General features: G+C 44.4%; 1 protein-coding gene across 5 annotated transcripts in view; it reads right to left on the bottom strand.

The window, feature by feature from the left end:
* Nucleotides 1-1739: 1739 nt before the first annotated feature.
* Nucleotides 1740-21324, bottom strand: part of PDE4B (phosphodiesterase 4B) — a 2420935-nt gene continuing 2401350 nt past the window's right edge. For all 5 annotated transcript variants that reach the window (XM_069641971.1, XM_069641970.1, XM_069641972.1 and 2 more), the window contains 8 exons: nucleotides 17921-18099; nucleotides 14855-14953; nucleotides 14541-14705; nucleotides 11498-11597; nucleotides 9610-9764; nucleotides 8829-8951; nucleotides 5250-5432; nucleotides 1740-3880 (listed from right to left, as the gene is read on the bottom strand). In XM_069641971.1, the coding sequence (XP_069498072.1) occupies nucleotides 3518-3880; nucleotides 5250-5432; nucleotides 8829-8951; nucleotides 9610-9764; nucleotides 11498-11597; nucleotides 14541-14705; nucleotides 14855-14953; nucleotides 17921-18099 (1367 nt within the window). In that variant the 3' untranslated portion in view covers nucleotides 1740-3517. The remainder of the gene's footprint in view (nucleotides 3881-5249; nucleotides 5433-8828; nucleotides 8952-9609; nucleotides 9765-11497; nucleotides 11598-14540; nucleotides 14706-14854; nucleotides 14954-17920; nucleotides 18100-21324) is intronic.

Raw genomic sequence — 21324 nt, forward strand, 5'->3', positions numbered from 1 at the left:
CGGGACCAGCGCCTCCGTGGGAATCAGGTGAGCGTTACACCCTTGCTCTGTGGGTGTTGGGGCCATTTCTGTGGTATGGATTTTAGCTTTTATATCTCCATTGTTTTGTTACATTAACAGGAGCAAGTTTACTGCCAGTAGTGTGCTTTGTGTTACAACCTAACATCTGTGGGACATAATAATATGAATTGTTCATTTATAACACGCTTAATACCAACGAGTGGTTGCTAAGTGCTGGATCGGGATTTGAACCTGTGTTGCACTGCAGTGTCTTGTTTCCAAGACAAAGACGCTGCACCTGAGCTATCTTTTCTCTCCTGAACATTATTAACCAATGTATATTTCCCTTTTATATCTTTATGTTATCATCAAGAATACGTCTAAACCAAATCGGCAGATGGAAGTGTAAAACAATGTAGCCTAGGAGCAAAGAAATAACATTACAATTAAAAATCGGAAGGTCAAAGGTACATCATACACAACACAAAACAGACTAATGAACAAATGTCTGCTACTCCCTTGCCCCATCACCATTGACTGTGCTGGCTGGGACTGATGGGATCTGTGGTCCAAACCACCTGGATATCCAAAGGTTGCATACCTCTGTCTCCAAGCATAAATAAAACTGTTATGTTGCAGTTCACCAGTAGACACAGAGGCCTTTCTCAGACAAAGCGCATATACTCCTCCGGGGCGCTGTTTTGCAGGCAATACAGAGTTGATACTCAGCCACAGATTTGGCCCGTTCTTTTGACACTTTATAAACTTTTCTAAAAGAACGTATTGCTCCTAAGAAGGCACTCAGAATGCTAAGGGGGTGGGGGGGACTCATGGAGCTGGGCTGGCAGGTTTACTAGTTGTTGTAGTTGGAGAGTCTAGGGAGCATAGGTGGAATGCCATAGGTAGTAGCTCTTCATATATTTCAGAAAATTAGCTAATCAGGCTGAAGGTCCGCCTTACCTCCAGACAAGTGCAACTTGGCGGGACAGCAAGCAACCAGGCCTCCAGTCAAGACCTGTGATTTGCTGTGAGATAGTCTATCTGATATCCATTTGCCCAGGTGTGCCAAGTAGTATTGTTCAGAAATTGAGAGTTTGGCATGTGTGGACAGGGTGCGGTTAGGTATGGAGAGGCTGGTAGCAGAGTTAGTGGTAGAAAGAACTAATCAGGCAGGTAGTGCCCGAGGAGTGTGGTTCCTCAAAGTCTGTTGGGGGGGGGTGTTGGGATGTGAATTTGTGAGGCTTGGTTTATGAGGGAGAATGTCAGTTTTGCGTACCAATAACTTTTTAATGTGCACTTGGCAAAGATGATGGATGAGGACCACCTAGGAGATTAAATATGAACCTACAATATAGTGTGCAGATGCTGCCTTTAGATGATAAAAGTGCTATTAATATGTCCAATTGTTACCTGAATCGTAGATTGATGCTGTTCAGTGAGCCGACACAAAGGTATTAAATCATGATTTTGTAACCTACAGAAATAGGGTGTAGATAAGCAACACTTCACCTACGATTTGGTCTCACTTGTTCTGTACATGTTAAGGCTTAACATGTAAAGAGAGCCATGCCTCAGTCAAAGACGTCGATAAAGGGATACTCTATGACTCTAGGAGTAAAAGTAGAGAAGCATTGAACGATAATTGTGTGATGCAATGAGGACACTGTAGAGCAAAGGTTTGACCTCCAGCGCCTGTTTGGTTCAGGCAATATACATTAAAAACGCACAAGACTCATTGGGCCAGTCTGAATCTAGTCATGCTCTCATTTATTGACTTGATATAAAAATTTCATAAGAATGCATTGGAACACAATATACAATACTGCAACATACATTGTGTGAAACCTTTGAAAACAATAAAATATTCACCTTGAACAAAGCAGTGCTCAACAGACATACAAACCCATCCGCCATGCACAACTGTGCTATTTTGATCACCAATTAAGTCACAAGTTGGACCAACAAATTTTACAAACTGAGACCGATAGTTTTAGGATGCCGGACAGGTTTTCTTTAGAATAAGCTTCACATTAGCACAAAAAATGACACCAGTTCACATTTTGTCATAGAAGCTCGCGTCGGACTTCCAGATAAATTAGAACATCACACATTCATTCTGTGACCTCTGTTGTTCTGTCCAAAGTTGGTAGTCCCAGCGAGTGTGGACAGGCAATGCTCGATTTAACAAGAGGATGCCGTCATGGTCAAACTCGACTGGGAAGTAAACCCTGTGGGTCACAAGCATGCGAACGCCCTTCATGGGTACCCCCCTCTCTCTCTCCCTCTCTTTCTCTCTCTCTCTCTCTCTCTCTCTCTCTCTCTCTCTCTCTCAAGCTACTGTTCAGGCGCTTCTCTATTATTCCATACAAAAGGTTACGGGAAAAAGGCAACTCTCTTCCAGAGTCTTCTACACCATTAACACTACCAATGATAGGTAATGTTAATTCATATAAATTAATAACTTACAAAACATTACAATATATACATTAGGTAATAAATACACTGTTATAAACAGTAATGGATGTGCCAGAGCTCAAGGCAGTGCAAGAGAAAGACGGTGCTTCTAGACCCACGAATCTATGTATAGAACAGACGAGATCGAAGGGACACCTGAACGTGCAGATTCCACTGAGTAAAGGATACTTTGTAGGAAAATCTAAACACACATCACATCACACACTGCCTTAATTTGCTTATTTTCACCTGTAGTGCATGTACTATATAAAAAAACGACCTCCTTTGACTCTATTGTTTGTGGAACAGGGTGGTACTCGTTCGGAGAATACTGTAACAACAAACATGTAAGACCTAATTGTCTTTGTAGCAAGCAAACGTGTGAGACATAAAAAAGACTTGTTTAAGTTAAAGTAAGCATTGCAGTTGAAGGTATTGCATTAAAGTGATATCCCTTTTGTTACACGTGCTACACCTGTAACTCATCAACCTTAATAAAGTGACAGATATTGCCCACGAAAGAAGGAAGACTATTTTTTGTTCCCAAAGCAAAGTGACAAAAAGTATGCATTCATTTTCAAATACTTTTTGTAAAATTCCATACTAAACTTTGTATAGTTAGTTGACTTCGAAAAGACATCAAAGTGTTTACAAAAAAGGCACACACGTCCGCAGACAGGTAGACAGGTGGACACGTTTTTCCCACATTTAGCTACAAATCAGTAATTTCTATAATTCTAACTGATTTAAATTCCAAAAATCTTAAAAGTATAAAATCTCTCAGTTTTGTGTCGTCCGTTCTCGAGCTATTCCGTAGCAATTCAAGCTGGTTCCAGGGCACAATGTTTTTGCTGAAGGCATAAAACCAATGCGCGACAGGTCACCTGCTTATTTCCTGAGCATTCGTTCACCTCGTGATCTTTCAAAAACCGCCTCCAATCTCAAGTCGTCGGAAAGATCTCTGGACCAAAGCAAGGCAGAGGCCCAAGATGTGGCTCACAGGCTAGTCACTGAAGACAGCTTGCATGTTTGTAACTGTTTGAAATAAACTCATTCCACAATATTATGTGTCCACGGGCGATGTATCATCTGTAACTATTTCTATCTGTGCCTCCCGTGAATCCCTGTTGCCGGTATCTATAACACAAAGTGTCTTTGTACTGCTAAAATAGCTGATATTTGACCCTTCCTTGTCTCGCCCTTCGGAATCTTCTTCTTCAAGTGTCAGTTCAAACTGAAATTTTTCCGTCAGCCCTTGACAGTCTTTGTCCCGATCATCCAGAAGAGGAGACGGACTTTGAGGTATCATACTCTGGTACCAGTTCCTGTTGTCTTCCAACGTGTCCAGAATATCTTGGGCATCTGGCTGCACCAAATCTCCCCATGTCTCCCATAGTGGATGGACAATGTAATCAATGAATCCAACCTAAAGAACAAAAGAGAAATCATTAGAACAAAGAATAAGTACTAAATATTTGCAACCAGCTCGGAGGTTAGCTTTGCACAATTTCCCATGAAACCATGACGAGGCCCCGGGTTCTATCCTACAGGACCCTCTATGTTGGCCTGCCTCAATCTTCTATTTCCAATCTCAAAGATGTTCAGAAAAAGGTGGCCTGAACAATTTACAACCTCAGTCATTGGGATCACACCATGGAGTCCTTAAAGCAGCCCCACTCGCTGCCAGTTTTGTCTCGCAACAGCTTCAAAGTCCTCTGCCTCACCCACACAGCGGAACACCAGAATGGCCCCAACTACCTGAAAGCACACATCAAGACTCAACAACCTTCTAGGACACTTCTGTTCTCCAGCAGATTGGTATCACCACCTCTACTTTCTCAAGATAATGCATGTGTGGTTGTTGCTTTGTTGTTGTAGGTCCCCAGCTTTGGAGCTCATTTCCCGCCCCTCTACCCTATAAGGGAATCCACTGAATCTTCAGAAAGAAACTCACGATTGACCTGTTTCACTTATGTTCTGAGCAGACCCTGGTGCCTAACCTTTTCACCATTCCTCTCCTTACATCTATTTCTTTCCTCTCCTCTTCTCGCTTATTTGCCTGCGTAATGCCCTTCACATTCCCTGAACCAACATTGCAATTTTGCACAAGAGCATTTAAAGACATTAATAAATAACATGGGTGGAATTTAAATAATTGGGGCCTTGCGACTGGCCTTAAGATGTAGACATACATTCCAAAATTTAAAAAACCTGTTTTCCCCTTAGGAATTATACACATGCCCTAAGTTGGGTTAGAGGACAATCTGTGCTCCCACAAATCTAGGGACTGTGGCAGTCTGGGACACTGGAAGGCGGGACTGGCAGTCAACGGGCTAATATAGTACCAGTATACTTCTCAAATCAGTCAGCTTTGTGATTATAAGCGAGTTTAGCCCTATGAAGAAACCCAAAAAGGCGGACTGGAAGAGTAACTTCATATTACCTTTCACAGTAAAGTAATATTGGCTTAGTTGACCAGAGTTTTCCAACTAATCACGTATCTCAAGTTTTGAAAAATTATTAAGCTCATTTTGTAGTTCCAATATAAATCACTACTGATCACATTTAAAAATAATAGTTAAATATATCATAAAATCTCCCCAAAAAGTTTTTTTTAAATATGCTGCAAGCTATGAGCCCTGCTTAGTTGCATCCTTTCGCCCACAGTATGCATTGCAAGTGAATGCCATTAGTCTAGGCCAGCGGGGAAGCCAGGGTCAGGTCGAAGACAAACACTATACAAACAATGCGGTTCAAAGTAAGTGGAGCGCATCCTCCTTAACGCAGGACTGTACCTGTGATTTTTCAACGGATGCTGTGTGTTTGTCACACATGGGGCTGATTTCCATGCCCCTGTCCCGCTCCTTGTCGCCTTGCTGGAAAAACTCCTCCATGATCCTGTCTGTCCACTGGCGATAAAGCTCCAAGGACTTGGTGGGATTGCTCAAGTCGGCACAGTGTACCATATTCCGGAGAACCTGCAATCACAAAGGTAAAAGGCGTTCATGAACACCTCAGTTCTGCTACACCAACAATTTGACAGAATTCCATTAATATGAAGTCCCACGTTATTGACAGTTGGTTTATCGGTACTGAACTTTTTTTCTCAACACAGCCATTCTAAATTCATGATTTGCAGATACAACCAGGTTTTCATGAAGCTATTGATAGGAAGTACTTTGCACCACTTGTGGCTCTGGCACTTTTCCAACGATAAGTGTTCTGATGGTAACAGTAGTTAACTTTGTTCTTTTCCCCTTTATTTTATGAATTAATTAACATACTTGTATAACGTGGCCTTATATATAAGGAGCACTAAAGTGTAGCATTGACGCTGCTACTAGCGGCTCGTGTGAACAAATGGCACGTGAAAGTTACTGATAAAAGCCATCTCTGTATCGCAATGGTTGGGAATGCACTGCTCTTTTTCCTAATCTGTCCCAGCTATATGGAATTAAGAAAACTCTACTTGACCACTAGATTTTGGGATTTTGACATTAAAACAACTACCCAAGCCACGGAATGTTGCGATAGAACTGACCATGAAGTCTTGGTCCATTCATATATCTCCATAGATCTCAGAGAAAGCGAGTAACTGGACTGAACATAGCAGTATACAATTTTTTTGGAACAGTTTATCTCCGCCGTCAGTGTACACATTTTTTAAGTTTTATGCAATTAGTTAGGTGGTATTGTGGTCGTTTCATGTGATTGAGAAGCTCTGGTTTTTGGTCGATGAAATGTATGTATTGCAGTATGGAATGTGTTATGCTGTTTTAATATCGTGGACCTACTGACGTGCAATTGATTAGAAGACCATGAACAAATAACGTGGCTTTGAGCACTGAATCACCTCCGTATGCCGACTGGTGAAATAGCTGGTGAATGCGGGGTGATTGGTTCCGGTGCATACGGTCCTAGGGCGCATGGAAGGGAGTCAGCAGCATCAGGTTTGAGGGATCTCGACAGGACTCACATTGAATGCACTACCAGGACCCTCGTGGGGTGTTGGGGCTCTGTTTGATGACTTAGTTATTTATAGTCCTTCCTGTAAACACACTTGTGTGTGAGTCAGGGGGACTTGTTGGCGATGCAGGCATTGGCGGGAAGCCAGGCTAGTGATTTCATGTGTGATGGAATGGGGGGCCCAGGGACTGTCACCATCTATGAGTCTTCTTGAATGGCTTGAAAGGTGATCGTGAAGTTAGAGATAATGTTTATACGACCTTTCAGCGAAATATTTCAGGGAATGGTGAAGAATTAATCACAAATGCTTCTCCATTTCAGGTTACGAAAGGCTCATCAAGGAACCCAATGTGGATTTAATGTATTTATTTCTGTGAGTTTCATATTTCACAGCTTACAATCGGTTTTGCTGCATACCTTAATTGGGTGAGGGTGTATATGGCAAGCAATGGCCCCCTAGCTTGAGCCTGGTAGGCTCGAGCGCAGTGAAGCTTCAGGGAGAGCTGAGGGACATGACCGTGAGTGAGTGAGTGAGTGAGTGAGTGAGTGAGTGAGTGAGTGAGTGCAGGGTGCTAGTTATTATTATTACTGCTACCCATCCTGTGCCCATAGTTTGCCTCCCTAAAACCATGTCTCTCTTCCAGTATGCTTCATTTCCCAATCCTGATATATTTGACTGCCCATCCCTCCCCCTGCAGGTGGTATCTATGCTACAAACAGTAAATAAAACCCAACCTTAAGGGTGGCCCGGTGCCAAAATAACATTACGCTTGATGCAGTTTATGAATTATTGCAGCAGCCCTGGTCCGTTCCCTCCCTCCCTCCCTTATCTACTGGCTGTGAGGGTCAGATTATTCAGCATTAGCAGCCTTGAACCGGTGTATGCGAATGAAAAACCATCCGCGTGGACACGCCCTTTCCCCACCGCAGCCTCTTTGCACCGTCATCCCATGCACCTTATCTAATGCTGCTGTGGACTAGGGCTGGAGTGGAGTGCTTAACCCATTGAAAAGTAAAATCCAGATAGGTTTTCAGAATTTAAAAAACAAACATAAATAACTTCCAATAAATTCACCAACGTTTGTGCTCATATTTTCGCCGTTGAGATAATACAACTTTTCTTCTAAGCAGAAATCCCAGACACTACAATGAGTACACGAATTTAAAGGATTACTTAATATTGTATATCACTTTAACTATTGAAAGTATTATTTAAGTGATGCCAAAGTAACAGGAGCCGGTTTTCAGGTGTCTTTCACAATATTTTTCAAGTGTGACGAAAAGAATAGGGGGTTCTGGGGGATCCCCACCATTTTTGCACTTTCATTGCGCTACTGAGGAGAGCAAATCGGTCGGCTCCATAATCAGGTGCTGGTAGGACATCCATTTTTATTGGAGAATATGTAGAGAAGTCAAGAGGGAGTGATATGATGGATCGGATTAAACTGGGCACTGAAATGGAAGAAGGACTTGTAAGCGTGAAAGTCAAGAGGGGATGGTTATGGTGGCTCAGAGTTTATTTAGCAATGACGTAGGGGCAGGACCAGCATACAGCGAGGTCAGTAGGGGGTGGGTATAAGGGTGAGCAGAGCTTGGAAGGGGTGTTGTTTGCAACAGAAAAGGATAGGTGAAACTGGTGTGGGCCATATTGCAAATGAGTGAGCAGCAGACTACAGAGGTGTTGGATTAAAGTGGAGTCAGCTCGCATTAGCGTTACATCCCATATTGAGTACTCTAGAGAAGTTGCCTTTAAAGAAATGTGCTACATTGCGCAGAATTTATTCTGAGTTCAGTGACATTGCATTCACGAAGTTGACTGGTTTGTTTGGATTAGTCAAATCCTGACTAGGTTTCTGGTGGGCGGCCTAACTAAGCCAACCCGTATTGTGAACTGTGTGATAATATGTGCATCTGCATCGATGCCCCCATACAGCCCTACACTAAAAGGCTTGATTCCATTGGAATGTTTCTCATTGACTCATTTTTGTCAATTCTTATTTGGAATCAATGTATGATTCTGTAAATAGCTAGCACATTTTAACTACTTTGTTTACTGAAAATTCCCAACAACAAAAAAACAACGCCTTCGGGAAACATCTTAAAAGCTATCTTTTCAACTGCCATTTCTCCTCTGCCTCACTCTTGTCCCCGTTCCCTACTTATACTGTTTTTTCTTCCTCTGTAACCAGCGCCTAGATGCCCACAGGCTTTGTGCACTTCTTATAAATGTACTAAATAAATAAATAAAATATAAGGAGCTTGTTCCAAAATGAATTTCAGGGTTTCCACGTTTTTTTACCGCAGAACCGTCAAGCGAGAACAAAGCATTTAGCCCAATGATGCGACGGATTGCACGCATGCCATCACACGAACACTGATCCTCTTAAAATTGTAGCCATGCCACGTACCTGTATTCTGTCTGTGTAATTATCCAAGAGGAGAACACCAGAGCTTGTAACTTTCTTTGTTTCCACCATCGTCTTCAGGTCGGCCAACAGGCTCATGTGCTTTGACATATCCGTTGCCAGCACCTACATGTTTTGGAGAGGACAGGAAAGAAATGTATAAGGCACCAGTTTACAAGCAGGTGATTTTAACATGAGTCAGTTTACAAGTCACTTGGAAGTACTTCCCTGGCCCAGTTCATCCAATCTCATCCTTGAAGTAGGCAATGCAACTCACGGTCATGACAGGGCGAGTTATGGACTTTTTTAAATCCACTCTGGTCTTAAGACAACTTTATGCTATGAATTCCCATGGAGGTTCAATCTTCCTGGGATCTGATAAGTCATTTATAACGCTCCTGTACAAAAGTGTTTCTGGGCACCCTGAACCCTTTCTGAACCCTTGACATGACACAAGAAGCTGCGAGAAGGCAGAAATGGTAACAAGAGACTAAGAGGCCATTTCCTGTAGTTAGCACTACCTTCCCATTGGGAGGGGTGGAAACCCTTGGCCTGCGGCCGCTCCTTGTCTCCCCCAAGGCTATGCCAATCCTGTGCACCTTTCCACCTGGTCATTCACTGGGGTGTACTATTGTCATCTCTTTAGAACACCAGTAATTATCCCCTTAGCTTTGTCACTCAGAGTGCTTGTTTAGGTGGTGCAAGCATTTTAGTTTTTTTGTAATCCTCAGATTTTATATAAAAAATTTGAATCTGAAAAGGTGGGAGAGGATGCGAATCGTACCAGGTCTATCACCATTTTCCTGAGGGTCTGGCGCTGCTTCTTCGTGAGGTTCTGGAAGATGTCGCAGTGCTCCTCTTGTAATAACTTAAAACCGACTGCCAGGTGGTGGTTCTCCAGCACGGATTCGTCGTTGTACATCAGGGCAAGTTCGGAATCTAAAAAAGAGGAGCGAAAAACCATTGGAACATGTCATGGCTGCACAAGTAAACAAAATGAGTGGCACGCCTGCATTCAAATGTATCTATTTAGGTATCTATGTGTATGCCCCAAATTCCTAAAATGTTCTCAAATCTAGGTGTGACGCAGAGTGCTGCTCAGCCATGGGCAACAGCAATAGGGTTTAAAAAGAAAAATGCAATCAGAAGGATAGATAAAGAAGGGCACACTCAGAAAGGCATGGTGACGTAGTTGCAGCGAGTTATGGACAGGTAGTTCCAGGTAGGGGTTACAGGTTACGGAGGGACAGGCAGACCAGCTTGGGGCTAGTAGCTAAACCGCAGCTGCTGGATCTTAGGGTTCTGTGTTCAAATTCTGGCCTTGGATCATGTGATTCTAAGCCAATCACGTACACTATTACGTCATATGGTAAATATACACAATTTAATGTGAATATTTACCAAGTGTCCTTAAAGTGTAGAGCCTAGTATTGCCCCACTACATAATCCAATTCCCCCTCTCCTAACCTGCAAATTTCCAAGGGAAGATAATAGTTTGTCAAGCTATTTTATGAACGTGCCTCATGTTTAAGACACTACCTCGCAATAAATGGTTTCCAAAAACAGCTCTCATAGCTAGATTGGCGCTATTTCAAATACCCCCCAAAAATCAATTGTGGTCATTTTGAAAGAAGCATAGATCTTCGTTGTTGATTTACAATTACAAAACTATGCAGGGATGGTTCTACACCAAGGCCATTTCAGACAGCTCCCTAGGGCACGATCAGAAAGGGGCCACTAGTGGGCACCATTTTGCCCCTAAAACATAAAACAAGGTATCTTTGCAAGGGAAGTCAGTGACAAAATGGCCCTTCGTCTAAGACAGAATAAACCCTTTTACGTCACAACAAGTTGTTTTGTGTGATAAATGGATATGTATCATCAATTAAACACTATGTGAGCGTCCATGATCTAAGAGATAATAAGATCCAAACGCAATGTAAGTACAACATCGCTAATACTTCTCAAAGAGGCCCTGTATAATGGATAATGCAAGAATGCTCCTTCTCATAGTCCAAGCCATAGGAAAATAAAATATTGTGTGATCTTGCAAAGGTTTACGTAAAGTAGCTGATTTAGTATTACAAACAGTAATCTACCATAAACAGACAAAACAAGAGCACAATCACAGAGAGAAAACAAAGGGGGAGAGAATGACTCCCAAAGAGAAAATGAAAATCAGTGGGACTAGGAAAGAATGGCGGGAAGATGAAAAAAGGAACGAGATATACTCTGAAAAAGGGAAAAGGAAAGACAGAAAGCAGGGGGGTGATGAGCCAAGTAAAAACAACACAAAGGGAAAGGAAACCATTGGGAAAATAACCAATTACTTGTGGCAGAATCAACCAGGAAGAGAAAAAGACGAACAATTTAAAAGAAACGAGAAATAATCTGAAAATGGGTATGCACTTTGCACACAGGGTTGGTAACATTCTAACGTAATTTATTTGATCAAGAGTAGTGGTTGTTCTTTAATACAACTGCAACAATTCTTCAATAGCAGCAGCAAACAAGGTACAAACTGGTGACTTGCAAATCCCTATAACATGTGTTTGGCATGATCATCACGGTACGTTTCTGTAAACCCAGCCTGCAAATGTGCAACTCTTTTTGAAGCATTCATTAATGAGATGCTCATCCTGGCCACCGCTGGGAAATACACTCAGACTCACTTGTGTTAATGAGGAACTGATTGGAGACTCCGGGATGATCCACGTCATGAATCGCTGCTGCGAAAATGGCTGCAAGGATTTCTAGATCGGTGAACACAGCCTGCAAGAGAACAGAGCACAATTCGTAAGACCGATGGCAATGCTAAACAAAATCCTTTTGAAAAAGGTTTCTAGACAGCTAAAGATTTTACAAATGAACTTCTCTTGAATCCATTCCATGCAAATTCAGCTCACGCGTAGTCATCTAGGTTACCGGGAAAGCCTGACAGATGTGACACTGTGTGGGCTGACATTATTGCAGCTCTCTCAAAGAACCCGGGGTGGGTGACGCAAATGCTAAATTGGGCGATTTCTCTTTCCCCGGGACAGGAAAAGAATGGATCTCCCCATGACACATGCATGTTCCAGGAGTGTGTGGGGCTTCCCTTTCAAAATGCATTGTTGCGGTTATCCTGCTCAAGATGTGACAATCAAATACTCATTTTTTGTGACTGCATTCGTGCTGGGAGCTTATTTGGCCTGTCCCTGCTTTGTCTGCATTCAGAACAGTTCAAGTATGTAATCTGACATTTGCAGATCTCAAAGGCTTGCTCGTAATGGCATGAAAAGGACTGCGTAGCCGAACAGGCACACATCTCCCTATTTAGGCCAGTATGTGCCGAGCTTCTAAATCCTGCCCTTGGAGAACCAGAGAGAAATGGGAACCAACACATACAGGCACAGCTGAGTCACTCCTTGCGCATTTCCATTGTTTGAATGAGGACTGGAGAACAGTGCCTCGGTTGGGCTTATGTGCGTGGCTTCGACAACCCTGTCTGTGGTAGGTTATGACGTAGCGTTACCCCAACATGGCCGAAGGTTTTGAACGAGCAGTAGTGAAAGTCTGCGTGATGTCCACCGAGAGGAGTTAAATCAGAGACTTCCTGCACTTGAGACCCCATCTTAAGTACTGGTTAGAGGTATCCAAACCACAGTTTTTAAAGGATGTCGATCGAATAAGGGGAATTTAGAAAATATGTACGACTACAGTACAGGATGCCTGCAGTATCCCGATGAGGGCAGAGCCAACTACGTGCATATGAACACCGTGGAAATCGGGAAGACAAGGCAATGCAAAAAAAGTTCAAAAATCGTCGAAGGCGTTCAGAAAGCAGCCAGCAATTTTTAGCCCGAAAGTTATAGAACTAATTTTGTTTTTTATTGTTTAAAGCGAGCCTTGCTCCAGAATACTGGAGTGCTTTACAGGGTGTGGGTAGCCAGCGTTTGGGTTGGCATATTTTAACAGTAGCGCTTCACTGTGAGTTGCAGTCCGAGTGTCCATTGGGTTTAATCCTTGGACCTACAGTAAGAGCCGGTTTTTGCATTTGAATGTGGGTTGAACCCAGACTGAAAACAAACAACTTCTTTTGCAGGGTGGTTTATTGTGAATTAAATAGCATTCTATTAGAGGCTACCTCTAGGAAGCTGGCACTATAGAGGGTTCACCACAGGGGTAGGTGGATTGAAGTTTAAGATCCTTTTTGGTGTGCAGTATAAGCAGTGGTGGAAATGGAACAAATGTGGTGGGGATCCCACAACAGAAGGGCCGCGGTGGGGGAGGAGTTTGGGGGGGCGGTGCCCAAGGGGGCGTGGTCTGGAAGGGGGTCTCGTAGTGTGCATTCAGCAATGCTGGAATACTTAAAAAAAAAAAAGAAGAAAAAAAAAAAGCCTGTGGCGACATTATTGCCTTTTACCGCGGCGTTGCCACTGGTGTGTAATGCACAATGCTCGCTACATGTACATGTAGCGAGCATTGTGCATTAAAAGGCGGGCGTTTTTTTTTTTTTTTTTTAAGTATTCCAACGCGGTTCATGGTCTTGGGCGGCTGACTCTGGCCGGATCCCGAGACCCCGCTCCATATCTGGTGCTGGATCTCGGATCCGCCGAGAGCCAGCCCAATGATCAGCACTGAGTAGAAGAGAATGTAAGCATGAATTGTATCGCAGGAGGAACGCTCAGGGGCAACATGCTCGCCTTGGAAGCAAAATTACACAGAGCACCACAGGTTCGATCCCCGGGTCCGTACTTAGAAACCTCTGGGTATTAAGCGCGTTTAAATAACCTATCATATTGTATCAAGGAAATAGGTAACATTAATTTATTCAGCAGTGCCTTTTCCAGCCATGAATATATCAATGATACCCAACGGTGGCGGGCGGGCTGTGTAGGCCTAAGCAAAGCAAGGGTGCTTGTAAGCAAATCATTTTTTTATTTCACCCGCAAAGTGAGTTCGGATCGCAGGTGAGCCAGAAAAAGTAAATATGGGAGGATGTGGGGGTAGAAAGAGGGGAGATTGAGGCACAAGCAGGTGGTGGGGGAGGCTGGCAGGGCACAGTAACGTGGCAGGGAAATGGGAACTCAGGGAGGAAGGTGTCGGCCAAGAATGCGGGTTGGGATTATACAATAGTTTCAGCCTGCGTTCCTCAGCAACTGACTGGCTGGCACCTTCTCCCCAGGTGCTAACATTTTTTGGCGCCTGGAAACACTTGTGTGTGGGCGCTACACAAAAGTCCAAAAAATAAAATAGTCGAAAACTGTGATGGAATTCCACAATTGAGTTCTTTACAATGGTCACTCATTTATCGCCTGTCCCGCGCTTTTTTTTGCATGTGTGCCAGGTGAGATATCTTTAGGTTACGAGGAATATGCATGTACATGGTTGCATGTTCAACCTAATTAATCCCAACATAAATACAAGGATCGTACGCCAAACCATTATTTGCATCCCATATCAACCAAGCTGTAAAGGAGTGAAACTAATCAAATATGCAGCGCATATCTTTTCATTTACAGATTTGCTAATATATGCCATCCCAAATTTCGACATGAAACTACTACATTCTAATTAACGTTACAATTGTTGACCACAAAGGGTAGCGAGATGTAATCCCAGTGGCTTCATGTTCTGCATGTAACATCTCGGCATATATTGGGAATGACTCACATAGGCCATGGTTCTATGTAACAGGTATGTATAGGCAGTGAACAGTATGGCCTTACTTACATCCAGTGCAGGAGTAGACAGCAGCACGTGCGTGGACTGCGCTACATCGGCAGCGTGCAAGCTGTTATGGTAGGCGACGTCCGAATGGTAGTGGTCTTCCAAAGTCATGGTGTATGTTACTAGGGTGTCAGCTGAGATCTTGAACGTCTTCAATAAATCCCTTTCCTGGCGAAGGAAAAGCAATCCATGACCCGGTCAGTTTGGATGCGCAGAACAGAGACAAGCAAAAATATCGCAAGAACGTGCGACGCAAGCAAAGCAACCGAAAAGAAGCGGACAGAGAAAAGTGCCGAAGACCAGAAGAAACGACTGACCTGAAAGATAGCAAACATGATGCAGGTGAGCGGCCTGTTGCATGAATATCCAGCCACTTTGAAAATGTTCAGACCCCATTTGTTCAGATCTTCCAACTCCTGCAGATAATAATGTTGCAAACACATCAGTAGGAATTACACCAACTCTGCTATGCAAATTACATAGAAATGTCTTTACATTATATGGACTTTCTTTGCTAGGGTGAATGGTTAAACCGGTAATAACACATTTTCATTTAAATGCCCTTCTTCCCGGGTTAGAGAAAAAAAAGGGCCCAGACCCCCACTTTCACGGGTTCAGGAATGTGCCCAATACCTACAAATGCATGAGGGGCTGGCTGTGGGTGCTTGCACCCACTGCCAGGTCCTTCTCCAGTACATCCTCTCTGAAAACCAGAGGACTTGTGGGAACAGAATGAGAGGGGCCATGTCGTCCCTTGCCTGCCGTGCCCACAGCTTTTGTGACTTGGCCTCAAAGTGTGCACCCTACATGTTGCAATACGAATGGAACCCAAATTGTAAGGTATATTGAACACAAGGACAGCAATCAGGACAGAACCCTTAGGTACACGATAACCAAACAGGGATGAGAGGAAAGACAAGAATATATAGATCATTGAGGGTGTGTATCAGGAGTCCCAAATGCACAGACTGCACAAGAACACAACTTCCTGCGGTGTTACAAAGAGTGGTAAGAATTGTGAGTGTTAGGGAGCACTGGTTCCATATATAAAGAGAAAGCAGAACATAGATAAGGAGCAGATATGGACGAATGAGAACATTGTTAAATGAAAATGGGTAGAAAATATCAGGATAAGAAGTATAAAGCAAGGGTCTTATGAGTAGGAAGCAGGGATGCCTCTTGGCTGGCTTTTCCCCGATAGCTTTGTGGATGACCGGATGAGCTATATAGTGCTCGATCTCTGATACTTTATTGTAGCGTTAACACCCGATCCGGAGGGCCGAATCGGGTGTTATCGGCCCTGGGTCCGAGCTAAAGGCCCGGCGGGCCGGATCGGGTCTTAGGGCCATTAGGATCCTGGATATTAAAAGCGGCAACTCAGGGTGCTAACAAAAAAGGATTTTCCTTCCTACAACGGGACGCACGCTGCATCCCGTTGTCTGAAGGAAAATCCTTTACCAACATGGCCACCATGAAAAGGGAAGGTAGGGCTCCATACGGAGCCCCTCTTCCCTTTTCATGGCAGCCATTCATGCGCAAAGAGGAAGGTGCGGCTGCGGCCCTGAGTGCCGTTGCTGCCGCGAAAAGGTAAATTGAGGGTGGGGGGATTAAAAATAACAAAACATGGACAGGGTTCAGGGGTGGATCGGGAGCTGGCGGCGAGGGAGCCGGCCGTCAGGCAGCTTGGAATGCGGGTTTACACCAGCTGTGTCCCTAGCCACCTGATTGGCTGCCTCCCCCCGCCCGGGTGCTAATGCTGCATGATCTTAAAGCTCAGTCTATGGATGTTTAGAGGAATGCTGAATACATGCATCAGTTTATATGTTAATGATTTCTTTCACTTCATGCCCACAACCTGTGTTCATGTACCTATAGTTCTTTTTCATTTCTCCTAACAAAAGTCTTTGTTGAGGGTATAGAAGATCAAGCGCAACTGAATAAAGAGGAGTGCATATTTTTAGTCTTGGATAAAAGAAAGCAGGCACACTCCGGCATTTCTGTCATGTACCGTTGCCATGGAATGCCCATAAGCAATAAACATAGGTTCACTTTTCCACACATTTTCCTTGAAAGCATCCAGCTATCTCTTGCACTTGAATAAATACTGCGGTGAAGAAGTTAATTGACTTTTAATCGATTCTGCATTTCTTCTCAAACGTTTCACTGAACTGTAAGATTCTAATCTCCGAAAAATGAATCCAAATTTATCAGTGAACGATCTTGATTTTAAATTGTAATGCTGAAGTTACAATGTACCAAACATGGGTTCTGTCAAGATGGCAGACTCACAGGGCACCGGACCTATGCCTACCTATGTTTTAACTTAATAGATCCAGTACCTCCTATACTTAGGTCATGGTCAGTTCTAGAATGCGTTAGACTCAATGCCGTCTGTATCGTTAAAAGATGTGATTACTTGCTAATACGTAGGACGTGACCAGTCTCCAGCGTAGATCACCGGAAAGTGGGGGAGAAGGGGGGATTTGCTATATGTACTTGAACTCCAAGGTGTATAGGGTTCAGGGTTACCCCAGAAACATGAGAACATTTGCAGATGGTGGGAGGATAGTGACAGTCTAATAGGGAGACGAACCCTCCTTGGCAGTGTAGGTGACCTTGCTCAGAGTGGACATTGGATGTGCAGCTTACATAATCTAACAATGTTTTTTTGGTTCCATGTAATAATGTCCCTGCAAAAATGTCCCCTGACAAAAAAGTTGCTGTTTTTTGTGAAGACATTATTGCATTGAACATGCGGGGGACACCCCCGCAACCCCTGTTTTTTTTTTAATGGGGGCAGGGAACATCCCTGCAACCCGTCCCCATATATAATGTCATCATATATAATGTCGCCAATGGCTTTTCCCAGCAACATTATGATGTATGGGGACATGATGTATGAACATTATTGCCTGATACCGTTTTTACACTGACAGTGGTTACTGTTGCAATCCTTGATTTCACTTTTTACTTTTAGTGCAAAGTTTACCTTGTTAATGAATGTTGCTGTGTTAGTACATACTTTGAGATACTTGTTTATTGTGTGTTTTCGACACTGACCACAACGAAATGAGAATTGCAAAAAACCAACATAGAAATGACAAGAAGAACCGGTCATTGTGGTAGGAACGCATTTGTTCACACACGGCACAGCTGTTCCGCCTTGGTCTGCACAGAGCCCCTTGGTTTCTCCAGCAGTGAACAAGTTCCAACAGGCCAACAAACCTAAACGGCGTCAAGAATGTGAAACCCACGCAAACATCCACGTGCACGCTGACGCATGAAGACATACACACCCATGCACGCGAAGATGTGCACATGCAATGTGTGTACCAGTGTAACGCCCTGGTTGTAGGCCACACCCCCCAAACGATCATGCATACCTTTGAAAGAAGGTCTTCCATTTCCGTTTTGACGCCGAACCGTGAGATGCTAGTGTTGTTTAAACTCGAGCTGTGCTTTAGTTTTTTCACCCCGCTGATTTGTGTCATGAGCTGCTGTTTTTTCTTTTTCTCTCTGTCTTTCTGGGTGGGCGATGGGATCTCCACGTCATTCTGCTTATCTGGAAAAGGAGAGAACAGACAGAACCGGAAGTTGCGTTAAATTGCTCATAGGCAGATATGCTGCAGGTCAAAGCTGACTGAAGGCGTCATTTAATTAGAGCAAGGAGACTTTTGAACCAAAATTGTTTAGCCATCTCAAAGAGAAACCCTCCACCGCTTCTGTACTGTTAGTGTCAGCTACTGCAGTAAGAACTACCCGCCAGGGCACACCCTATACTCCCAATGGGTCTAAAAGGGTGGCAAATTAAAAGGAGCGACATATGAAACAGGGTCCCAAGCATACTGTTCCAAGGACACAATTACAGCACAGGTGCAGCCGTAACATGGTTCCTATGGCCTCACAGCACCCACAGCAACATGGACACAACTGTGCTCGAGATCATCAGGGCATTTAGGGCCACAGAAGAATGAAATTGACAACATGCACCACGTCTGTTGTCCCATTGGTGACACTGAGGTCCAGAGCGTGTGCAGTGCAGGCAGGATCCCTTGCATAGAACTGTCAGATGGATCCACCGGTGAATTGTCAATTTGGTCAATCGTAATACGGTGAATTCGTATACAACTGGATCCACCAACATGCACAGCCCAAGTGGCATCTGGATACCATGAATCTCAGCAAGAACTTTGATTGGAATTGGTTACGGGATCAATGCCAGCCTAATCAAACCATGTTTGGTGCAGTTGTGGCACACACAGCAAGCTAGTCTTTCCAGCATGTCACAGAAGTGCACTGTGCCAGGGCACATTTGCTGCAATATGGGCAGAGACCTGCCACAGTGGCAGTGCAGAAATGCCAGGGGCCGAATAAAGAGTTTAACTCCACTTACCCCTAATTAAGATGTATTTGGCGGAAAGAAAGAGTGGGCTACCCACTGGGGCTGACCACTACGATGCGTGGCTCCCAAATGCCCTGCTGCTGCAGGTGAACAGGCCCACAGACAAATGCTGACCAAAAACTTGGTGAGATATTGGCTTCATTAGTAGAATTCAGTATTTCCTTTCCAGGTGCAGGGGCAGTTTATGCAGTCAGCTGACCTCCATCTGTGCTTTTGTTGAAGAAGTGTTGTCTTTCACAGCAGATACCATGCACGCTGGTGACGTAGGTTACAGCCATCCCCTATGCCTCGACACATATAATCTTCCCCCGCAGGGTCCTGGTACCGTCTGCCTTTCTAGAGCTTAATTAAAGCTCTGGACATAATTAAGGGGACCTCTGTTCTGTCTGGAGCCTGTGCAGGAGGTACATTGTAATTATAAACGAACACTAACATCTTGATGGCAATGGCTATTCCCCATGGCCGCCCTCTTGCATAGACATTAGGTTTTCTTGGCTGGGATTATCCCTAGGGCTGCTGCTGTGTGTGAGAAAACAGAAAGACACCTGAACATTTACATCTTTGGCCCATCAGAGCACCCCAGTAACTTCATTTTTATTGATCGATTGTCTTGCTCATAAAGCAGAGCTGGGCCGCCGCTGTGAAAAGAGCGATGGCAAGCAGGCTTTCCTTGCGCATCGTACGCTGGTGGTGCCCACATGGGGGGTGCTGCCTGAGATCCGTGGCAGAGCGGGTCACTGGAAAGATGCTCTGCATGGATCCTCAATAACCTCCCTGCTGGTCTAGCGCTGACGCCTCACCTTCCCATGTCTCCCCGAGAGGGCCACAACATTTGCAACGTGGGCCCCTGACTATGTAAGGCAGAAATCTGCGCCCTCATTCTGACCGACCTGGTTTCTTCAGCTTGTGTCGTGGCTGTCTCCGGGGTCTCCGAGACTGGCATCAGCTCTCGTTATGGGGGAAGACACGATGCGTCATCAAAGTGCCCGCAGGCACCTCGGCATCTCGCTGTCCTAGAAACGGCATCGGCGCATTCTTAGGAAGCTGCTGTCTTATTGCAAACACTGAACACGGAGGGGACGGGGGACGGGGGCTTTCGGTTCCCTCCCCCTGTTAACTGTTAAGCTGGTTCCATTCTGCACAATGCTGCTGTTACTTGTGTATGCCTGTATCTGTGTGCTTGTGTCCATGTGTGTGCATACGTGTGTATGTGTGACTATACTTATGTCTGTCTGCATGTGTGTTGTATCTGTACCCATATATGTGTATGTGTGCCTGTGTAAGTCAGACAGCAGGTGAGGGCTTTTATGGTTAGGCCGCAGAGTTTCATTAAAAACGTTTCGTGTACAGCGGCTGTGTCTTTGGACTGTCTCTGTTTGAAATGCCCACTTTAATTTATTTTGTAAAGTTTATAGAATCAAATATGTTCATACTTCGGGGTGTGGTGGTAAGTGAAAGAGGGGGGGGTCGATATCAAAGGCATTTTTCTGCTGATGGGAGACTTTGAAATCTGCCCCCGGGGGTGGGGGAAATCTGCCCCCCCCCGGGGGTGGGGGTACTACTTGTTGTTTTGTATAGTGCCACTATCACAAAGAATCCTGTTTCAGAGCAGTGCGATACTGATGTTACCTAATACCATCATTATTACCCACAGAGTGGTACTCAATATATTGACACGAGGGGCTGAAGGGCTGAGTCAACCCAACCGGGGTATCGAACCCATGACTCATGCCATCATTCCGTTCCCAGGGCGAGCGGTATGCGCTTGAGCTGTCTTTTGGCTAATGCACTTAAGCCTGTGTAACAGCAAACTGTTTTATATATTACATGCCATGAATTACTGACTCCCGACAATTCAGTATATAAATGATATATTGCCATCAGCACCAAACAGTAGCGGGTTTAGCTTCCTGTGGGCCGTGTTGCATGTTTAATACACATGCAGAAACATTTCAGAACGTATTTCATCCCCCCCGAAAACAGTGTCTGCCCCCCTGCTACAATTATTACCTAAAGCAGGGGCTCCATCTTTTCGCTCTCCAGATGTTTTGGACTGCATCTCCCATCAACCCTAGCCAGCATAGTCAATGGCAAGGGATCATGGTAAATCTAGTCCAAAACATCGGGCAAGCCAAAGGTTGCAGACCCCTGACCTAAGGGGATGAGAGTGCGAGAAAGCAGACAGTGATTGGTGAAAGACATCACAAATATGGGGCATCTTTGTTTAATGATGCACACCTGGCCAGCCCGGCACCATGCCAGGCTGGAGACATGATCTCATGGCTAGAAAGAGGCTGGGCACATCCCAGGCTCACAGCATGCTGGACTTCTATATGATTGGTCACTTAGGCTGCCCCCTCTCTCTCCCTTCTCCTTTCATCGCCT

Source organism: Ambystoma mexicanum, chromosome 1q (assembly GCF_040938575.1).
Source record: "Ambystoma mexicanum isolate Mex_15411 chromosome 1q, UKY_AmexF1_1, whole genome shotgun sequence".
NCBI lineage: Eukaryota > Metazoa > Chordata > Amphibia > Caudata > Ambystomatidae > Ambystoma > Ambystoma mexicanum.